At 38.8% G+C, this 22,121-nt stretch overlaps 1 protein-coding gene across 1 annotated transcript in view; it reads right to left on the bottom strand.

Annotated features, from left to right (window-relative positions):
* Positions 1–12,556: 12,556 nt before the first annotated feature.
* The window catches only part of MMP20 (matrix metallopeptidase 20), a 57,352-nt gene continuing 47,787 nt past the window's right edge, over positions 12,557–22,121 (bottom strand). Inside the window, exons 9-10 of the mRNA XM_086338849.1 lie at positions 13,781–13,884; positions 12,557–12,774 (exon numbers count right to left, since the gene is read on the bottom strand). Of these exons, the coding sequence (XP_086194975.1) occupies positions 12,674–12,774; positions 13,781–13,884 (205 nt within the window). The 3' untranslated portion in view covers positions 12,557–12,673. The remainder of the gene's footprint in view (positions 12,775–13,780; positions 13,885–22,121) is intronic.

Raw genomic sequence — 22,121 nt, 5'->3', positions numbered from 1 at the left:
AATGGTAGGGACCTAACAAAAGCAGAAGATATTAAGAAGAGGTGGCAAGAATACACAGAAGAACTGTACAAAAAAGATCTTCACAACCCAGATAATCACGATGGTGTGATCACTCACCTGGAGCCAGATATCCTGGAATGTGAAGTCAAGTGGGTCTTAGAAAGCATCACTACAAACAAAGCTAGTGGAGGTGATGGAATTCCAGTTGAGCTATTTCAAATCCTAAAAGATGATGCTGTGAAAGTGCTGCATTCAATATGCCAGCAAATTTGGAAAGCTCAGCAGTGGCCACAGAACTGGAAAAGGTCAGTTTTCATTCCAATCCCAAAGAAAGGGAAGTATTGCTGAATCAGACTTCAGAATCAGACTTCAAGTTCACTTGTAAGAAGGAATATCCAAGATTCCCTTTCTTTTTCCTTCTCTCTTGCCACATTAAAAAAAAAAAAATTGGATTTCTGTTTCTTTTCCCTTCCGTCTTGCCAATTTTTTTCCCCTAAATTTGGGTTTCTATAGCATGTTTAGCTTGTCTTCCTCCCTTGGCAATTTAGTTAGCATTGATTTTACTCTCTGTACACATTCACATACATTTCTAGTCTTATCTGTGTGACTGTGGAAGTAATAATATCTCTCAGGGTTATTGTGAGTCTCCAAGCAGATTAGGTGTGCAACGATGCTTTAAAAACTCTGGTGCTGAATATAATTCTGAGACACCAGCCAAGTGATCTGGGGTTAAAAGCAGGCTAGGAATTTGTGTGCTGAGAACAAACTCTGAGGCAGGGGTAAGGGTGTGCATCTCTGGGAGTCATCCTAGCCCTTGGAATCCTGGCCCACTGGAGAGCGCCACTGATGGCTGGGCTGAGTTTCCAGGCCTAATGGTTGTCTTAAAGGTTGACTTGGATACTGAGGTAAAGACACAGGGACTTCGGTTTTCAGGCAAAGACAGAAAAATGTGGTCGAGACCTGGCTAGTCACCTTCTCTGTAAGGCTTGGGAACATTACAAATATAAGTTCTTTCACTATAAGAACAAAATGGATTTTTAAAAACTCTTAAAACTTTTTAAGAGTTTTAAATAAATTCCTTTTAAATAAATTCCCAGGATACCAACTTCCTTCCAGAAGAGCAATCTGTAAGATTTTGTATTTTCTTTTATGATTTAGGCTTTCATTTTTGCTCCAAGAAATGTAACTATCATGGAAAAAAAGCCTCAAAACATCAAAAACTCTTGTTAAAAATTAAACCATGTTCTTGAAGAGGGTAAGAAGAATGGATTAGTAGACTGAGCACTAGATCCTGATTAAAAAACTTTGAATTATTTTTATCTGCCTCTTTATTCTTTTATAATTCATTTTACCCAGGTTTTGTGGTAGTCTGTGGGGGAAAGGGCCTCAGCAGGTTGTAAACTGCAAGGTAAGGGTTATCTGTGATTCCCAGATATCTAGCTCCAAATTCTTTCTTGAACTCAAGCTTTTATATCTACTACCTAATTGAACATCTTCCCTTCGAATACATCCCCTTGGATGTATTGATAGGTAACTCAAACCCAGCAAAGTCAAAATTGCACTCCTGATTTCCAGCCCTCATAAACCTGTTCTTCCTCTAATCTCCCTCATTTTACCACCATTCTCCCATTTGCTTCGCCCCCAAATCTTGGAGTCCTTCCTGACCCCCTTCTTTTTCTTAAAGCCACATGCACTGTGGGGGCGAATCCTATTGGCTTTCATTTATTTTTTTTTTAAAGTAACAGCTTTGTTGCAGTATGAATTCACAGACCATAAAGTGCACTCTTTAAAAGTATACAGTTAAGTGGTTTTGGGTATATTCACAAAGTTGTGCATTGGTCATAACCACCTGATTTCAGAACATTTTCATCTCCAAAAGAACCCCATTCTCATTAGCATTTATTCTATTCCCTGTTCCTCCAAGCTCCTGGTGGCTGCAGGCACCACTTTACAACATACCTGCGTTGAGGGTTCCATTTTCTGTACATCCTCATCAGTATTTGTTATTGTTTTTGATTAGAGCCATCTTAGTGGGTATGAAGTGGTATCACTCTGTGTTTATGATATGTATTTCCTGAGCATCCTGTTGGCTCTGTCTAGAAACCTTCCTCTCATCTGACCATCCTTAGCGTCTTCATGGCTCTTTCCTTGGTCAGCACCATCATCATCTCCCCGCTGGGAAATGCCACTGTCTGGTGTCCGTCAATGCTTCTACACGCATATGTCCCACCATATGCATATGGCGTCCCTCGTCCACTTGTATGCTTCTACAGGCCTACTGCCAGCCGGCAGCCAGACAGACCCTTAGAAACCTGAGATCATCATGTGCCTGCTCACACCCTTCTCGTCAGTGTGCAGCCCATTTCCTTAGGTGGCCCACAGGCTCTGCAGAGTGTGGCTGGCTTCCTCTCTGATCTCGCCTTTTCTACTTCTCCCACCGCCTGCAGCCACCCTGGCCTTTCTGCTGTGCCTCAAACATGCCCGACCCTTTCCTAGCTCAAGGCCTCACCTTGCTGCTTCCTCTACCTGAAACCTAGAGACACCCGTGTCTCCTTCCTTCCCTCACTCACATCGTTGCATGAACATTCCTGACTCAGTGTATCCTTTCCCCACACTTGCTTTTATAAAATGTAACTCCAACACCCTTTTCCTTCTCTCCTGCTTTATGTATTTTCTAAATTATTTTCAATGTCTTTCATTGTATTGAGATTTATTGATCCATTTGAATATTGACTGTCTCTCCCATTAGAATGTAAGCTCCTCAGGGTAGAAGTTTACACTTGAAAGCAGCTGAGCCTAGACTGGTGTTCATAAAAAGCAAACGCTTAGTTTTTAATGAATTAAGAATGAATCCTGATAGCTAGAGCCTTCAAAAAACACTGAACTATTTGTGGAGATGAAGTATGACACGATCCTTATGGCAGAAAGTGAAGAGGAACTAAAAAGCCTCTTGATGAAACTGAAAGAGGAGAGTGAAAAAGTTGGCTTAAAGCTCAACATTCAGAAAACGAAGATCATGGCATCCAGTCCCATCACTTCATGGGAAATAGATGGGGAAACAGTGGAAACAGTGTCAGCCTTTATTTTTTGGGGCTGCAAAATCACTGCAGATGGTGACTGCAGCCATGAAATTAAAAGATGCTTACTCCTTGGAAGGAAAGTTATGTCCAACATAGACAGCATATTCAAAAGCAGAGACGTTACTTTGCCAGCAAAGGTCTGGGTAGTCAAGGCTATGGTTTTCCTGTGGTCATATATGGATGTGAGAGTTGGACTGTGAAGAAAGCTGAGTGCCGAAGAATTGATGCTTTTGAACTGTGGTGTTGGAGAAGACTCTTGAGAGTCCCTTGGACTGCAAGGAGCTCCAACAAGTCCATTCTGAAGGAGATCAGCCCTGGGATTTCGTTGGAAGAAATGATGTTAAAGCTGAAACTCCAGTACTTTGGCCACCTCATGCGAAGAGTTGACTCATTGGAAAAGACTCTGATGCTGGGAGGGATTGGGGGCAGGAGGAGAAGGGGACGACAGAGGATGAGATGGCTGGATGGCATCACTGACTGGATGGATGTGAGTCTGAGTGAACTCAAGGAGTTGGTGATGGACAGGGAGGCCTGGTGTGCTGCAGTTCATGGGGTCGCAAAGAGTTGAACACGACTGAGCGACTGAACTGAACTGAACTGAAAAGTGAAGAAGAACTAGAGAGCCTCCTGATGAAAGTGAAAGAGGAGAGTGAAAAAGTTGGCCTAAAGCTCAACATTTAGAAAACTAAGATCATGATATCTGGTCCCATCACTTCATGGCAAATAGATGGGGAAACAGTGGAAACAGTGACTGACTTTATTTTTTTGGGCTCCAAAATCACGGCAGATGGTAATTGTAGCCATGAAATTAAAAGATGCTTACTCCTTGGAAGAAAAGTTACGACCAACCTAGACAGCATATTAAAAAGCAGAGACATTACTTTGTCAACAAAGGTCTGTCTAGTCAAGGCTATGGTTTTTCCAGTGATTATGTATGGATATGAGAGTTGGTCTATAAAGAAAGCTGAGCACCAAAGAATGGATGCTTTTGAACTGTGGTGTTGGAGAAGACTCTTGAGAGTCCCTTGGACTGTAAGGAGATCCAAGCACTGTACCCTAAAGGAGATCAGTCCTGAATATTCATTGGAAGGACTGATGCTAAAACTGAAACTCCAGTACTTTGGCCACCTGATGCAAAGAGCTGACTCATTTGAAAAGACCCTGATGCTGGGAAAGATTGAGGGCAGGAGGAGAAGGGGACGACAGAGGATGAGATGGCTGGATGGCATCACTGACTCGATGGACGTGAGTCTGAGTGAACTCCGGGAGTTGGTGATGGACAGGGAGGCCTGGTGTGCTGCAATTCATGGGGTTGCAGAGTCAGACATGACTGAGTGACTGAACTGAACTGAACTGAACTGAAAGTCTTTCAAAATAAACCGTTGAAAAAAAATTAACTTCCAGAAATTGCCAATTCATATATGGAAATATGCCTAAAGTTTAATGGAATAACATGTTGCACTCAATGGGGATTGAGTTGCAAGTGATTCATGTGTAACGTGCTTTAAGAGGACTTTTGACGTCCCATCCCCTACTGAGGCAGATGTGAACACCCAACCTCAAGAGTTCACATTATTTACTTTGTTTTACAGGCCTGGAATTTTCCAAGAATAAACAAATTACTAGCTATTTACATAGACTTGATTTTCTCCCACCACTGCAGATGATCTAAAGTGGATTTAAATGTTACATTTCTTAATTGGTCTTTTGAAACTGTTTTTTCATCCTTTTATCTTTTTCTGATCTCTCCCTCTACTTGTAGAAACAATATACTGCATTGTATAACAAAGATTTAATTTTATCCCCAACCATTAAAAAGGATATCTTGAATGAAGGAAAGTATATTGGATTAAGATTAATGGAGAAGAGGTTAAAAATGAGGATAGGTCCTTTAGAAGCATCCCAAAGTCACTGACTAATTTCTTACTCTACCTTACTTACCAGCATGCTTCCAATTCTGCTTTATTTCAATCCCAAGATTCTAAGCTGTGACAGCAAGGCAGAAATTATGCAGTTTTTAGCATAATAGGATGCCCTTTAGCCTTACCATCTTGACAAGCCACTTGGGGATGAGAATGAGACCAAAGAAAAGTTCACCAGATGGAAGATAATCAGAAGATACTGTTTAGGCCTAGTCAGGCCTGTAGGACAGAGACACAGAGAACGTTTTGGCCCAGACCTTTCTATGATCCATTTTGTTGTTGTTATTCAGTCACTAAATTGTGTCTGACCCTGTGACTCCATGGACTGCAGCATGTCAGGCTCCTTTGTCCACCATCTCCTGGAGCAAGCTCAAACGCAAGTCCATTGAGTTGATGATGCTATCTAACCAACCTCATCCTCTGCTACCTCCTTCTCCTTATGCCTTCAATATTTCCCAGCATCAGAGTCTTTTCCAATGAGTCAGCTCTTCACATCAGGTGGCCAAAGTATTGGAGCTTCCGTTTCAGCATAAGTCCTTCCAATGAATATTCTGGGTTGATTTCTTTTAGGATTGACTGGTTGGATCTCCTTGCAGTCCAAGGGATTCTCAAGAGTCTTGTCCAGCACCAGAATTCAAAAGCATCAATTCTTTGGTGCTCAGCTTTCTTTATGGTCCAACTCTCACATCCGCACGTGACTAATGGAAAAACCATAGCTTTGACTATAAAGAGAATCTAAAACTCCAACCCGTTGACAAGCATTAGGCATTTCGACTCACTGGGAAATTTGAGCTACAAATATTCACATACAAACTTCAATAGAAGGAATGACTAAAAGCAGGAATGAAGAGGAAATGTGGGTGACGTATAAATGAAAGCTCTTAAAAACCCTGTGACACACTTTAAACGTATCACACACAATTCCAGATTAAAAACTGTAGTTCATCTGTCATCTACCACGTGAAACAGAAGTCCAAGATGCTTCTGAATAAACATTTGAAAAAGAACAGAGGACCTAGCAAAGTTGACTCCACCATTTCACACCAGGCTAACTGGAAAAGAGCTTGGTTCCAGCCACAGAAAATTTAATGCTGATCTGTTAGGGAAGCTCCCCACCTGGGTGATCCATTTGTCCTTTAGCAGCCTTTCTGGTGCTTTCCAAGGCCACCCACAAATCATTATAAAGAGATTAATAGGACAATACACAGAGGTCATCAGAAATCGAACTCTGTTCTGCTTCCTCTTGATTTCAAAAGAAGCAGTTGGTTCACACTTTGGTCAAAACTGTTATTTAACCAAATATTTTTGCACTGTTATCCTGAAAACACTGTATTCCAGAAACATCTACTTCTACTTCATTGACTACACTAAAGAATTTGACTGTATGGATTACAATAAACTGTGGAAAATTCTGAAAGAGATGGAGATACCAGACCCCCTTACCTGCTTCCTGAGAAATCTGATGCAGGTCAAGAAGCAACAGTTAGAACCAGACATGGGACAACAGACTGGTTCCAAATAGGGAAAGGGGTACATCAAGGCTGTGTATTGTCACCCTGCTAATTTAACTTATATGTGGAGGACACCATGAGAAACACTGGGCTGGATGAAGCACAAGCTGGAATCAAGATTGCCAGAAGAAATACCAATAACCTCAGGTATGCCCATGGCCACCACTGTTATGGCAGAAAGCGAAGAAGAACTAAAGAGCCTCCTGATGAAAGTGAAAGAGGAGGGTGAAAAGGTTGGCTTAAAACTCAACATTCAAAATACCGAGATCATGGCATCTGGTCCCATCACTTAATGGCAAATAGATGGGGAAGCAATGGAAACAGTGACAGACTTTATTTTTCTGGGCTCCAAAATCACTGCAGATGGTGAGTGCAGCCATGAAATTAAAAGACATTTGCTCCTTGGAAGAAAAGTTATGACAAATTTAGACAGCATATTAAAAAGCAGAGACATTACTTTGCAAACAAAGGATCATCTAGTCTAAGCTGTAGTTTTTCCACTAGTTATGTATGGATATGAAAGTTGGACTATTAAGAAAGCTGCTACTGCTCCTGCTAAGTCACTTCAGTCGTGTCCGACTCTGTGTGACCCCATAGACGGCAGCCCACCAGGCTCCCCTGTCCCTGGGATTCTCCAGGCAAGAACACTGGAGTGGGTTGCCATTTCCTTCTCCAGTGCATGAAAGTGAAAAGTGAAAGTGAAGTCACTCAGTCGTGTCCAACCCTCAGCGACCCTCTGGACTTCAGCCCTCTAGGCTCCTCCATCCATGGGATTTTCCAGGCAAGAGTACTGGAGTGGGGTGCCATTGCCTTCTCCAAAGAAAGCTGAGCACAGATGAATTGATGCTTTTGAACTGTGGTGTTGGAGAAGACTCTTGAAAGTCCCTTGGACTGCAAGGAGATCCAACCACTCCACCCTTAAGGAAATCAGTCCTGAATATTCATTAGAAGGGCTGATGCTGAAGCTGAAACTACAATACTTTGGCCACTTGATGGGAAGAGCTGACTCATTGGAAAAGACCCTGATGCTTGGAAAGATTGAAAGTGGGAGAAGGGGAAGACAGAGGATGAGATGGTTGGATGGCATCACTGACTCAATGGACGTGAGTTTGAACAAGCTTTGGGAGTTGGTGATGGACAGGGAGGCCTGGAGTGCTGCAGTCCATTGGGTCACAAAGAGTTGGACACAACTGAGCGACTGAACTGACTGATCTTGAAAACAAGTGAGCAGTATATGTTATAAACTACTTCTGCACAAAAGTCCTCTTTCAGATGAGTATGTAAATACTCTGATTGAGTTCTGACACAAACAAAATCACTTTTTCCTGTGCTTTAGAGACACTATATATTTACAAAATACATACATTTCCCTTACTCAAAAAGGGTTAAGGCATTGTAAGAATTCCTTTTGGTGGATGGGGGTTAACCACAGTCAGTATATTATTTGATTATTAATTCAATTTGGAATTTGGGAATGAAATATTTCAGGTCACTGGTTATCAATCTTTGTAGTACTATTGCTCAGCTATCTCAAGGGATAATTACAAATTCTATAAAATATCTCAAAACAAAATTAATTCTAATTGTTTCAAAAGCGAGAGTTTTAGAGCCCTTATATGGGTTGTCTAGAGTTCCACATATTTTGATTCATATATTTAAGCCTCTAAATATCCCAGCGAGGTAAGAATTATTTTTACTGTAATTTTACAAAGGAGGAAACTAAGATAGAATTAGGGAACTTGACCAATATCACAAGGCTAAAGATGACAGATTTGGGGTTTGAATTCAGTCAGGCAGGCCTCAGAGCACACACATTCATTTATTTGGTGAAGTGTCTACATTGGACACATGCAGGACTAGCAGTGGCTGCAAGACACCTCCCCGGGTGTACTCAGCACCACATGCCTTCAGGCCAAAGCTTCGCTGCTGTGGGTTCCCGGCCACAGCTGGTCAGCAGGCACGGCCTGCACACATCATCACACTACCTTGATCTCCTAGCTTATTATTTCAAAAAATATAACAGGTTTATTGAGAAATAATTCACATACCATACAATCCATTCACTTAAGGTGTACAATTTAATAGCTTTCAGTATATTCACAGATTTGTGCAACCATCACCTGTAGCAAGTCATATGCATTAGCAGTCACATCCACACGCCCTCTCTCCAGCTTCTGACAAGCAGAGATTAGTTTCCTGCATCTCTGAACATCTCATACATATAGAATCATGCAATATTCTCTGCCTTCTGTGCATATCAATGCCTTATGTGTGTGACTTTTTCACTTAGTGTAATGTTTTCAAATTTCATTCATATTGTAATACGTATTAGTGTTTTTTTAATTGTCAAATAATACTCCAATATGTGAATTTTCCAGATTTAAAAAGTCCATTCATCATTTGATGCCTGCATTTCCACTTTTTGGCTATTATGAATAATGCTGCTGTGAATCTTTATGTGCACATTTTTGTGTGGACATATATTTTCACTTCTCATAGGTATATACCTACTTGGAGCCTGGTGGTCTTCAGTCCATGGGGTTGCAAAAGAGTCAGACACAACTTAGCAGCCAAACACCACCACCACCTAGGAGTGCAATTGCTGGGTTATGTGGTATCTCTGTGTTCTGTGTTTTGAGGAGATGCCAGCCTGTTTTCCCTTCTTGCGTATTAAGTTTTCCTCAGCTGACCATTTTTGCAAAAGTGACTTTTTTTTACTCTGTAGAGTCAGTTGACATTGGAAATCAGGGTTACCAGATTTTGTCGTCAACAGTCTGGTTGGCTGTAAATAGCCACTTTCAGTAATGGAAACCAAATGGAAATTTTAGAGTACCCTTGAGTAACTGTATCCCGTCTTACTATTAAGTCTTTTTAGTGAGCATATGAAACAAATTTAATAAATAATAGTAAAATTATAACTAGTATCTATTGAATACTGTAGCTGTTCCTGGCAGTCTATGAAATATGCTAACTATATTTTATCATCTAATTTTAGAACTACTTTTTAAAAACATTTTTTTAATTGAAGGATAATTGCTTCACAGAATTTTGCAGTTCTCTGCCATACATCAACAAGAATCAGCATAGGTACACCCATGTCCCCTCCCTCCCAAACCTCCCTCCCACCTCCCTCCCCATCCCACCCTTCAGCCTGTTACAGAGCCCCTGTTTGAGTTTCCTGAGTCACATTAAAAAAACAATGAAGTATGGTTGATTTACAATGTTGTATTAAATTCTGATGTATAACAAAGTGGTTCAGTTTTATACATGTACGTATTACATATTATTTTTCATATCTGTTTTCATTATGGCTTATTACAGGATATTGAATATAATTCCCTATACTATATAGTACAGCCTTGCTGTTTATCTATTTTATAAATATTTGTTCGTAGCTGCTAATCCCAAACTCCTAATTTATCCTTCCCCTGCCTTTCGCCGTTGGTAACCATAAGCTTGTTTTCTGTGCCTGTGAGTCTGTTTCTGTTTTGTAAATAAATTCATTTGTATCATATTTCAGATTCCACATATAAGTTATATCGTGCGGTATTTGTCTTTCTCCTTCTGACTTATTTCACTTAGTGAAATAATCTCTAGGTCCATCCACGTTGCTGCAAATGGCGATATTTAATTCGTTTATAGCCGAGTGGTATTCCATTGTATGTTTATATCTCCATTATCCATTCATCTGCTGGTGGACATTTAGGCTGCTTCCATGTGTTGGCTATTGTGAATAGTGCTACCATAAACGTTGGATTGCATATGTCTTTTTAAATTAGAGTTTTCTCCAGATATATGCCCAGGAGTGGGATTGCTAGATCACATGGCAACTCTATTTTTAGCTTTTTGAGGAACCTCTATGCTGTTTTTCCTAGTGGCTGCACCAACTTACATTCCCACCAACAATGTAGGAATGTTCTCTTTTCTCCACACTTTCTTCAGCATTTATTGTTTATAGCCTTTTAATGATGGTCATTCTGACCTGCGTGAAGTGATAGCTTATCGTAGTTTTGATCTGCATTTCTCTGTTAATTAGAGAAGTTGAGCAATTTTATTGGCAATCTGTATGTCTTCTTTGGAGACATGTCTATTTAAGTCTTCTGTTCATTTTTTGATTTGGTTCTGTTTCTTTGTTATTGAGTCGTATGAGCTGTTTGTATATTTTGCAAATTAAGCCCTTGTCAGGTCTCATTGTGTATTTTCTCCCAGTCTGCCAGTTGTCCTTTTGTTTGTTATGGCTTCCTTTGCTGTGCAAAAGCTTACAGTTTGATTAGGTCCCATTTGTTTATTTTTGCTTTTACTTCTATTTCTTTGAGAGACTGAACTAAGAAAATGTTGCTATGAATTATGTAAGAGAATATTTTGCCTATGTTTTCTCTTCTAGAAGTTTTATGGTGTCATATCTTATATTTAATTAAGTCTTTAAGCCATTTTGAGTTTACTTTTGTGTAGGATGTGAAAGTGAAAGTTGCTCAGTCATGTCCGACTCTTTGTGACCCCCTTGGAATTCTCCAGGCCAAAACACTGGAGTGGGTAGCGTATCCCTTCTCCAGGGGATCTTCCCAACCCAGGAATCCAACTGGGGTCTCCCGCATTGCAGGCGGATTCTTTACCAACTGAGCTGTTAGGGAATCGTGTAGGGTGTGAGGAAGTGTTCTAACATCATTAATTTATATGTAGTTGTCCAGCTTTCCCAACACTACTTGCTGAAGAGACTTCCTTTTCTCCATTGTATATTCTTATCTCCACAAAGACTAATTGACTGTAGGTACGTGGGTTTATTTTTAGACTTTCTACTCTGTTCCATTGATTCATACTTCTGTCTTTGTGCCAGTACCCTGCTGTTTTGATTACTGTGGCTTTGTAGTATTTTCTGAAGTCTAGGAGGGTTATGCCTCTAGCTTTATTCTTTTTCCTCAGGATTGCTTTGGCAATTCTGGGTCTTTCGTGGTTCTGTATAAATTTTAAAATTATTTGTTCTAGTTTTGTGAAAAATGTCATGGGTAATTTGACAGGGATTGCATTAAATCTATAGTCTGTGTTGGGTAGTAAGGCCATTTTAATAATATTAATCCTTCCAATCTAAGAATATGGGATATCTTTCCATTTCTTTGAATCATCTTCAATTTAATTTATCAATGTTTCAAAGTAGAACTACTAAAATGTAAGATAAAAAAATAAGAATGACAGCTGTATTTATTTTATCTGTACTAATGACTAGGTAGAAAAAAATTTTAGCTTGAAATGAGAAAAACTAAAGCAAAAGACAAACTTCCCCAAATGAAAAGCTAGTCAGAAGAGGCCCTCTTAGAAGGGTTAAAGACAGTTTCATTGAGGGCATTTTATCTTCAGGAAGGAGGAAAAAGAGTGAATTACTATTATTTCTTCTGAGTCTGAATATTCACGATACTATCTCAAGGTTTGAGTTTTCTATAAAGTACACAGAATTTGCTATCAAAGTGTGATAGAAGCTAGTAACCATTAACTAAAGAGAAATACTGGATTGATCTTATACAACAATTTTATTGGCTTTTGTTAAAAATTTTCTTGTTGTTGCAAAACGCCCATCTCTTACCTAGTATGAGAATCCATGTGAGTAGATTTGCCCATTATAACCTACTTCAAAGACCAGTGAGCACACATAGAGTTAAACAAACAAACAAACACACAAACAATGAGAAACAAAACTTATACAGTGTGTAGTCTGTGATATGGTTAAAGACGGATACATTTATATTCATCATAACAAATGTTAAGACCAAAAAGGCTTGTATAGAATTAATGTAATTTGTGTGGTAATGCTATTTCCTATTAAAAGAATAATAATACACGTCAGAAAATCCACAAACTGATCAATTTGCCTCAGTGTATCAGTGAGGAAAAAAAATGATGGGTATCCAATTGAAGAGTTGCACTATGTTGATTCTGATTTTGTGTGAAGCTGACCGTATAATAATTTCCCATTTGGTTTAAAATTCTGAATCCAAAACTGAGAAACTATTTAGAAGCATAATTATTTTCAATGAATTCGAAATTACCCTTAGAAGTGAAGGCCATGGGAAGAATATGTAACCTGAGTTCCGATTTAGTCCTTAAGATCCAGTCCTCAGATCCAGCTCTCAGTCATCTTCATTCTTTAGGAAAGACTAGACTTTGCTATTTAGCAACCAATCCAGGAACTAGATTTCAGCACACTAACCACATCTTCCTTCTCTGTATCATATTTGTATGCTTTGGGTCCCGAAAAGAAGTAAATGTAGCCTAAAAGAGACAAAGATGAAGTTATGGTCACTGAAAAGGACTTGAAAATTTATAAATGGGATGGCCTTGCAGTTGTAACTTTCTTGAGGGGGCACCAAAGAGAAACAGGAAATGTGCCAGGGGCAGTTGGCTAACCCTCAGCACAGCTCTCTCTGAGCCCTGGAATCCGACACCCCTAACTTGCTAGTCATCTCTCATCATTCTCTCTGCCACGCCAGGGGCGCTCTATGCTTCTCCTCAGGCTGCTCCCATCCGGGAAAACCACCCCTGACTTTTTCTTTCCCGAGTCAAAAATCTAGCCGTTCTTTAAAACCCAGCCAAAGTCCCATCACTAAATCTATACCAACTGATGCCTGTTTTGATCTTTTCTTTCTCAGATCACCTCTTGCAATTATTGGGAAGATGACCACAACAATTCAGTACTAAATTATACTTGATTTCTAGTAATTTCATCTGCATTGGATGGAGGGGCATTTCCCAAAGACAGTAACCATTCCATGAGGGCAGAGACCATATCTGAAGTTGCCTTTGCATTTCTCAACAGTGTCCAGCTCTGTGCTAAACACTCAAGAAGAATGTGTTGACTGACTGATTCAAAGATTCAGTTAAACTTCAACCCAGTTCAATTCAACTTTCACAGCTATGTGTCAAATTTCAGAAGTTGGGTGATAGAATGGGGAAAGGCATTTATTCTCAATGGGAGGGTTGAGAATATGTACATTTTAAAGATGAAAAAGGTAATTTTGACTGGATGGCCTTTATGGTGTAACTGGCTAATGGACTGAAGCTATGCTTTTAAAATTTTCCATTTGTAAAGAGAGACCCATAATGGCAGACTTTTTATACTTTTTCTGGTGGTTAATCTGGTTAAATTTATAAGGGACTCAGGGCCCCAAAAAATAAGAACCAAGGACTCCCATTTGGAAATCCATTTTCAGTTATGTTAAAGCAAAGCCCAGAAATTGTTACAATTTCTACAAAGAAAGTGTTCCATGGAAACACTCACCATTTAATTCTACGGCTGCATCTATTTGGCCATTGACTCCTGAAAATTCTTCTTCAGTACTCTTTGGATAGTCTTTTTCCATTTTCCTTTTTCTTTCATCGTAACTGTAAGAAATATTATTTCATAAATAATATAAACATGAGGTATTCATTGAATGTAGAGGACATCATGCTAATCGGGTGTATTTAGCCAGGGTTGACTTATGATTTACTTCAGATCTCCTCTGCCTCTCTGTTTGCTGTGTCTCTCTCTCTCTCTCTATTTCTCTCTCTCTCACACTCATTCTGCCATTACTTTCCCAGGTTGCAGAGATTCTGTGGCCACTAGTTTGGGAGTCATTTGCTCTAAACATTTTCTTTAGCAAATTGCCAGATATGTTGGTTAGACTTAGTTATATTGTTTAGAATTGTAAGATCATATTTCTATAATAAAAAATTACTGCTTTTCAATGGAAAAACTACACTTATTTTTAGTGCTTTTTTTACTATTGTAATTTTTCTCTTACCCTCCATGTATGAATTTCCTGGCTCACCAAACAGTTGAAAGCCCTTCACAGAGGCTTTCATTAACCATTGCCATGGTTTGTCATCAGAAGTGCCGGTAAGGAGCTTTGTGCTCCGTAGAGAAGGGATTGAACAAATGACGCACGATGAATGAATAAATAAAGAAACAAATGTGTGAATGATCAGTAGATAAAGACAAGAAGTGAGAAAGTCTGGAATAACAGATATTCTGCTTTTAAAACATTCTAATTGTTTCCTAGAAAGATTATACAACTAATCAAAAAGTAGATTAGGTTTGTTTTTCTGAATTCACAACTACCATGCAATGATAACTCCGAAGACTGATTAATACATCTCTTTAGTAACTCTAAATTATCCCTTGTAAAGAGATTGTGACTCATATGAACCAGTATGACTTGGATGAGCTCATGTAGGCAGAGCAGGCTCTCTTCCCTTCAAGAAGACTTCATTTAAAGTGTGAGAAAAGTCCCTTCTTCATCAGCATGGAGCTCCCAGTGGGGACATTCCCTAGGTGGACACCCTACTCATTTCCCACCAGAAGGTCAAACAGTTTCTCCCGGTGCCTGGGCCACTGGGAGTTTCCTGCAGCAGCAGAAAAATAACCCGCCTTCTCCTGAAATGTGCCTCTCACATGGCTATGACTACACAGGCAGGGGACAGTGCTCCTGATACTGAGCGGATCAAACCCCGGGAAGGAAGTATTCAGGTTGAAACTGACTTGTGGTTGAGATGCTTTGCTGGGTGTTGAGGAGAGAAGTGGGAGTTAACTCCTGGAAGTCCAAACTCCCTTTCCAGGACAGTCATTAGAACCTTCCAGCGGGCCGAGGGGAAACCCGAGCTATGTGAGTTATACAAATAAGGATGGAAACCATTGCCACGGTTTGTCATCAGAAATGCCAGTAGGGAGTGGGGACAGGGCATGTCTACGCTATCAGAAGTGCTGCAAGGTGTCAGGACTGTAGTGAGGGAACGAGTGGAGGAAAAGGACAGCTGGGCATATTGCCTCGCCAGGGCTTGGATTTCTCTTGTTTGCTTTGTTCCAGTGTTTGAAATCTAGAGTCCCTGGTTTAAATTGGGAGTGTGGTTGTTTACATATTAACCAGTGCTTACTAGGTTCCCTTCTCTCACTTCCCTGAAACAGTTGAATTGAGGAAACGGATGCTATGACTGGAGGTAATGAGGAGGGTAATTCTAATGCTTAAAATATTTGGGGCGAGGGATGAAACAGGAAGAACAAAGTGACCAAAAGGTGTTGGCATGTCTGAAGACATACAGAGAGTTGTGGTGGGGGATACCAGGTAATGTGACATTTTGAATTCTTTGTTTAATGTCGATCCCTAAGCTCAGGGAAAAATAGTGAAATGCCTTTCATATCCTCCTCCTCTTTCATCTGTCCTGAATAAAGGATTAGGGGGTGAGCTATTATAATTAGAGCTATGCCTTACCTTTGTGTGCATTAAACATTTATGAGGGATTTTAAGAACTTCATCACCATTTACATCATTTTACAGCAAAATGTGTTCTCAGTTCCAAACAAATGACTGGCCAAAGAATATCTGTAGGGAAATCTATTACAAATTGATATCTGCTCATACTGAGACATCTGGAAAGTATGAAAGGAGAGAGTGAAGATCTTTTCTTGAGAATAGAAAAACCATTTAAATAATATGGAATAAGTTTTCAAGAAAATGATGACTATTAATCCAACAACAACAAAAAAAAAGAAAAATCCAGTAGATTTGAAAAAGTGATTTTTCTTTCTTTTAATGTGTGTGCTTAGTTTGCTAAGGGCAGAGGTGACATCTAAAATCTTATATATCTATCTGTTCAGAAGATAATGGAGTTAATAATATTATATGTAAATATAATTTCAGCAGAAATTTTGGATAAGCAATATCCAGCTGAGAATTTTAATTTTCAATTACATTTATAAAAACATAGGCAAAAATTTTGGCAAACCTATGAAATCATTTTCCTTTTTTTTATCCCTTCTACTGCTTAGGTATTTAATAGTTCCTCTCCCTTTCTGCCAACTGTGTCTCTGCCCTCTTGCCCCTTACCCTAGAACTGCTTTTCAAAGAGTATCTTTTTAAAGAGTATCAATAAAATCTATGTCAAAGTATCAGTCTGACACATAAATCATGTGGTCCTTGGATGTTGGAGTGGGTAACCATTTCCTTCTCCAGGGGATCTTCCTGACTCAAGGACTGAACCCTGAAATGCAGGTGGATTCTTTACTATCCAGGGCCAGAGCGATTAGGGAAGCCCACATTTTAAGATTAGCTGATAACATATATATTTCATTTGGACCTCTTACATGGACACTGTGCAGATGGCCTTATGCAGTTAACATAGGGTTAAACTACTTCTTATTTTACCAAATAAGAACATTACCATTAACCATCAAAATAATAATTATCACCTATTTTCATCATCATTTCATAAAAAAAGAAACTTTAATACTAAAAAAGGCAGAAAGAACATAACCTCAGAAGAAAAGATGGTTCTTGCCCATAATACTGACCCAGATCACATCCTCCTATGTCTTTATTGTGCTATTTTAATATTTCTGTGGACTAATGAAAACTTTGTGATGATCTATGCCTTGGTTTTTGGACAGGTGTTTGAGGATTTCACTTCCCTGGTACCTCAGTTGGTAAGGAATCCACCTGCAATGCAGGAGACCCCAGTTGGATTCCTGGGTTGGGAAGATTCCCTGGAGAAAGGATAGGCTACCCACTCCAGTGTTCTTGGGCTTCCCTTGTGGCTCAAGTGGTAAAGAATCTGCCTGCAATGCAGGAGACCTGGGTTTGATCCCTGGGTTGGGAAGATCCCCTGGAGGAGGGAACAGCTACCCACTCCAGTATTCTGGCCTGGAGAATTCCATGGACCGTATAGTCCATGGGGTTGCAAAGAGTCAGACATGACTGAGTGACTTTCATTTTCACTTTGAGGGTTTCTGTTATAGAGCAGAGAGCACAGTCGATGGCACATCAGGGTTTGAGTTCTGACTGTTATGTGCTGGCTCTGCAATCAGGAGAAAGTGTTCTGAGCCCTGGTTTCTTTATCTGGAATATAGTGGCCATGAGGATGAGAGAAATCACACACACACACACAGACACCACACAGGCACCTATGCACATAGAAACGTGCCTGGTATGTGTAGAAATCAAGGGCTGGCCCAAATTATTTGATGTTTATTTTGGCCCTAAGAGGGCTTCCCTTGTGGCTCAGCCAGTAAAGAATCTGCCTGCAATGTGGGAGACCTGGGTTCAATCCCTGGGTTGGGAAGATCCCCTGGAGAAGGGAAAGGCTATCCACTCCAGTATTCTGGCCTGGAGAATTTCATGGACTGTATAATCCATGGAGTCACAAAGAGTTGGACACGACTAAGTGACTTTCACTTCACTTGGTCCCAGGAGCCATTAACTGGTTGGCTAGTATGAAATTGAGTGAATGTGTGATTTTGTCTGGGATCCTGAGTCATCAAAGAGTTTAGTGTTTACCTAATTTTTTAAACACACTTCATTGGGATAACATTTTGCAGTAGTAGGCAAAGTTGAGAAAAAAAGAAGAAAGGAGGACTTGAAAATATTGGAGGTAGTCCAGAGACCTCAGCAAAAATGAGGTTAGAAGGTCTACTGTTAATAGTATACTGAGGATTTTACTGAGGATTAAAGAAAGTAAAATTATATGACGGGATGAGAATTATGGGCATGGTTATTGACAGTAAATAAATGGATGGTGAAGAGAATGAAAAGTTACTACACATGGTAGATGGAAAGGACTTCTGGATCTGGACTTGGAGAGCATAAAATGTAGCCTTGGATGGACTACTTTTAACTGTGTGGCCTTGACTTAATCACTTGATCTCTTAGATGCAATGTTTTTAACTGTGAAATGAAAATAACAATATCTACTTCTCAAGATGGTTGAGGAGGCAGATGGGAAAATGAGAGGAAAAAAAGAAAGTAGTATGAGTTCTAACACATAGTAAACCATCAATATTTGAATACTAAGAAAGTATTTGTTGTAAATATACTATATACCGTGTATGTGCTAAGTCGCTTCAGTTGTGTCCATCTCTGTGCGACCCTATAGACTGTGGCCTGCCAGGCTCCTCTGTCCATGGGATTCTCCAGACAAGAATACTGGAGTGGGCTGCCGTTTCCTCCTCCAGGGAATCTTCACAATCCAGGGATTGATTCCACGTCTTTTACATCTGCCTGCTTTGGCAGGTGGATTCTTTATCACTAGCACCACCAGTATACTAGATACCTGGTAAAAGCATTGCACACATTTTCTCACCACTAAGGTCTTGTTTGTGAAACCCAAATACCAGCTAAAAACGATTGACCAGTAACTATGTTTATTGCCTTTGAGAGTATTTGTTTCATCATTTAACACTGATCAATGAGTATAGAAATTAAACGAATCATTACTGACACTTAAACTTTACTAGCAATATTGTTTAACTGCAATATTGTAGGGCTGTAGATATCTGATATGCTTTTTCATATATATTGTCTTACTCTTCACTTTTGTAATCTAAGGATTTAGGGAGTATTTTGGTAAAGTACCTGTGAATTGTTTAACTTTTGACCGAGAACTTAGATTTGTTAGAAATTTCTAGCGTTTTCATTGTGATGATTTCTAACTTGTGTCAATGCAAAATTTAACAGCATTCTGTCTTCTTTGAACTACTGGATCGGGAGTTCGGTATGCTAAACAATGCTTAAAGAAAATGTGAGAAAGGATGGCAGACGCAGGAATTTACTGTTAAGTATGTAAGATACTGTCTTCCCAGGTGGGGCTAATGGTAAAGAACTCACCTAACAATGCAGGAGACATAAGAGACTTGGGTTCCATCCCTGGATTGGGAAGATCCCCTGGAGGAGGGCATGGCAACCCACTCCAGTATTCTTGCCTGGAGAATTTCACAGACAGAGGAGCCTGGTGGGCTACAGTCCATAGGGTTGCAAAGAGTTGGACACGACTGAAGCAACTTAGCATGCACACATGTATTTATGGTACATGTTTCAGGAAGTTTCTTCAAGGAGACCTTCCTAGTGAAATCTAATGGAATTTCTAGTGGAATCCCCTTTGAAGTTAAGCCACTTCTAGCCAGGAATCACATGGTTCTCATGGAGGAAGGGATCTTTGTGGTCTAAACTAGAGAGGGAGGGGGGTAAATGGTCAGGAATGAAGAGAAGGGAGAAGAGTAAGAACCGGCTATGCACCATCCTAGATGACGTGCATCCCCATGAGGAAAGTGGCTATGAGAAAATTCTGGAACAAAGAATTAGTAATAATGTTGAAAAGTACTGATGATCTCAATTACTACCTGATTGATGAAATGCAAATTTATATCCAGCCTGAATTCTCTAAATTCAAGACCTGTATGTCCAACTCCCTTCCAGACATTTCCATTCTTTGATCTTACCAGGATGTCAAACTACATAAGTACAAACTGGAATTTCTGTTCATTCTTTTAATTTTGCTTTACTTCTTAATTTTATTCTTTCCCTATTGAATGGCCTTAGCATTCTTGTCAAAAAGCAACTGAACATAGATGTATGGACTGTCAATTTTATTCCATTTGTCTATATGTCTGTTTTCATTATTAGTATCACATTGTCTTGATTAATTCTGCTTTCTGATAAATTTTGAGATTAGGAAGTCTGAATTATCCAGCTTTGTCTCTCTTTTTCAAAGTATTTTGGCTATTCTGAGTTTTTTGATTTTCCAAATAGATTTTAAGATCAGCTTCTCAATTTCCAAGAAGAAACCAGTGGTATTCTGGTAGGGACTGTGTAGAGTCTATAGATCTGTTGGGGGAGCACTGCCATTAGGGCTCTGAGCCATGAACATAAGGTATCTTTTCATTTAGATCTTGTTTAATTTCTTCTGACAGTGTTTTGCAGTTTTCAGATTACAAGTTTCCCGTTTATTCTGTTAAAATTTATTCCTAAGTGTATTTTTCTTCTTGATGCTATGGAATTGCTTTCTTAATTCATTTTTGCATTGTTCATTGAAGTATCTAGAAATACATTAGATTTTTTCATATTGAACGTATCTACAAATTTGTGGACTCATTTATTAGTTCTAACGGGTTTTTTTCTTTTGAGATTCCTTAGGCTTTTCTATGTAAAAGATTATATGACATACAAATACAAATAGTTTTACTTTCTTTCCCATCTTCTGTTATCATTCTTTTTTAAATATCATTCATTCTTGCTTAATTGCCCTGACTAGAGCCTCCAGTAAAATGTCGAATAGAAGTGGTAAGAATAAAAATTTTTGTCTTGTTCCTGATTTTAGAGGGAAAGCATCCGATCTTTCAACACTGAGAATGATATCAGCTGTGGGTATTCATAGATGCCTTCTATCAGAGTGAAAAAGTTTCTATTCCTTGTTTGTTGAATGTTTTTTTTATAATGCAACAGTGTGTGATTTTGTCAAATGCTTTTTCTACATCTATTGAGGTGATCTTATGGTTTTTAATTTTTAACTCTATTGATATAGTGTATTATATTAATTGATATAATTAATCAATTATAGATGTTATTATAGATGAACAGATGTTAAACCAATCTTGCATTCTTGGGGAAAAATTCCCAGCTGGTCATGGTGTATAATTCTTTTTTATATGTTTCTGGATTTGGTTTGGTAGTATTTTTGGAGGATTTTTGCATCCATATTCATAATAGATATTGGTCTGAAGTTTTATTCTATGGTGCCTTCATCTGGTTTTCATATAAGGGCAATAATGTCCTCATACAATGAGTTGGGAAGTATTACTTTCTCTTCTACTTTCTGGAGGAGTTTGTTAAAAATTGGCAATAATTCTTTAAATGTTTTGATAGGATACACCAGGAAACATGTAGGCCTGGGTTTTTCTTTGTGGATAATTTTTATACTATGAATTAAACCTCCTCATTTGTTATAGGTCTATTCAGAATGTCTATTTCTTAGTGACTCACTTTGTTTTTTTTTTTTATCACTTTGTATTTTTCTAGGAATTTGTCTATTTCATCTAAACTTCCTAATTTATTGGCACACAATTGTTCATTCTTTTATAGTCTATTTTATTTCTGTAAGGTTGTGTTCACTCTTTCATTTCTGATTTTAGTAATTTTGGTTTTCTTTTTTGTACAAGGTTAATTTAGTGAGAAGTTTATAATTTTTTTTTACCTTTTCAAAGAAACACATTTAGCTTTGCTGATTTTCTCAAATTGTTTATTCTCTACTTCATTTTCACTGTTATCTTTATTATTTCCTTTTTCTTGCTTGTTAGAATTAATTTGCTCTTTTTTCCAGTGTCTTAAGTGGAAAGGTTATTGATTTGAATTTTTTCTTTTTTTTTAATATGGATATTTACAGCTAGAAGTTTCCCTTTGAGCACTGCTTTAACTGCATCAACATAGGTTGTGCTTTAATATTCATTCATCTTAAAGTCTTTTCTAATTTCTCTTGTGATATCTTCTTCATCCCATTGGTTGTTGAAGAGCGTGATATATCATTTCTATTTATTCATAAATTTTCCAGTTTTCTTCCAGGTATTTGTTTCTACTCAATTCTATTGTAATCAGAAGAGATATTTTGTATGATTTCAATGATTTTAAATTTATTGAGGCTTCTCTTCTGGCCTAACTTTTTATCTATCCGGGACAATGTTCCACACGTACTTAGGTAGAATCTGTAGTCTTCTTTGACTGAATGAAGTGTTCCATAGATACCTATTAGGTCTAGGTGGCTTCTTATAGTGCTGTTCAAATCTTCCTTTCCTAACTGATCTTGTTTTCCAGTTGTTCTGT

The sequence above is a fragment of the Bos grunniens genome, chromosome 15, assembly GCF_055505025.1.
Source record: "Bos grunniens cultivar Pamir isolate PY7600 chromosome 15, Bosgru_T2T1.0, whole genome shotgun sequence".
NCBI lineage: Eukaryota > Metazoa > Chordata > Mammalia > Artiodactyla > Bovidae > Bos > Bos grunniens.
This window is presented reverse-complemented; position numbering and strand designations above follow the sequence as displayed.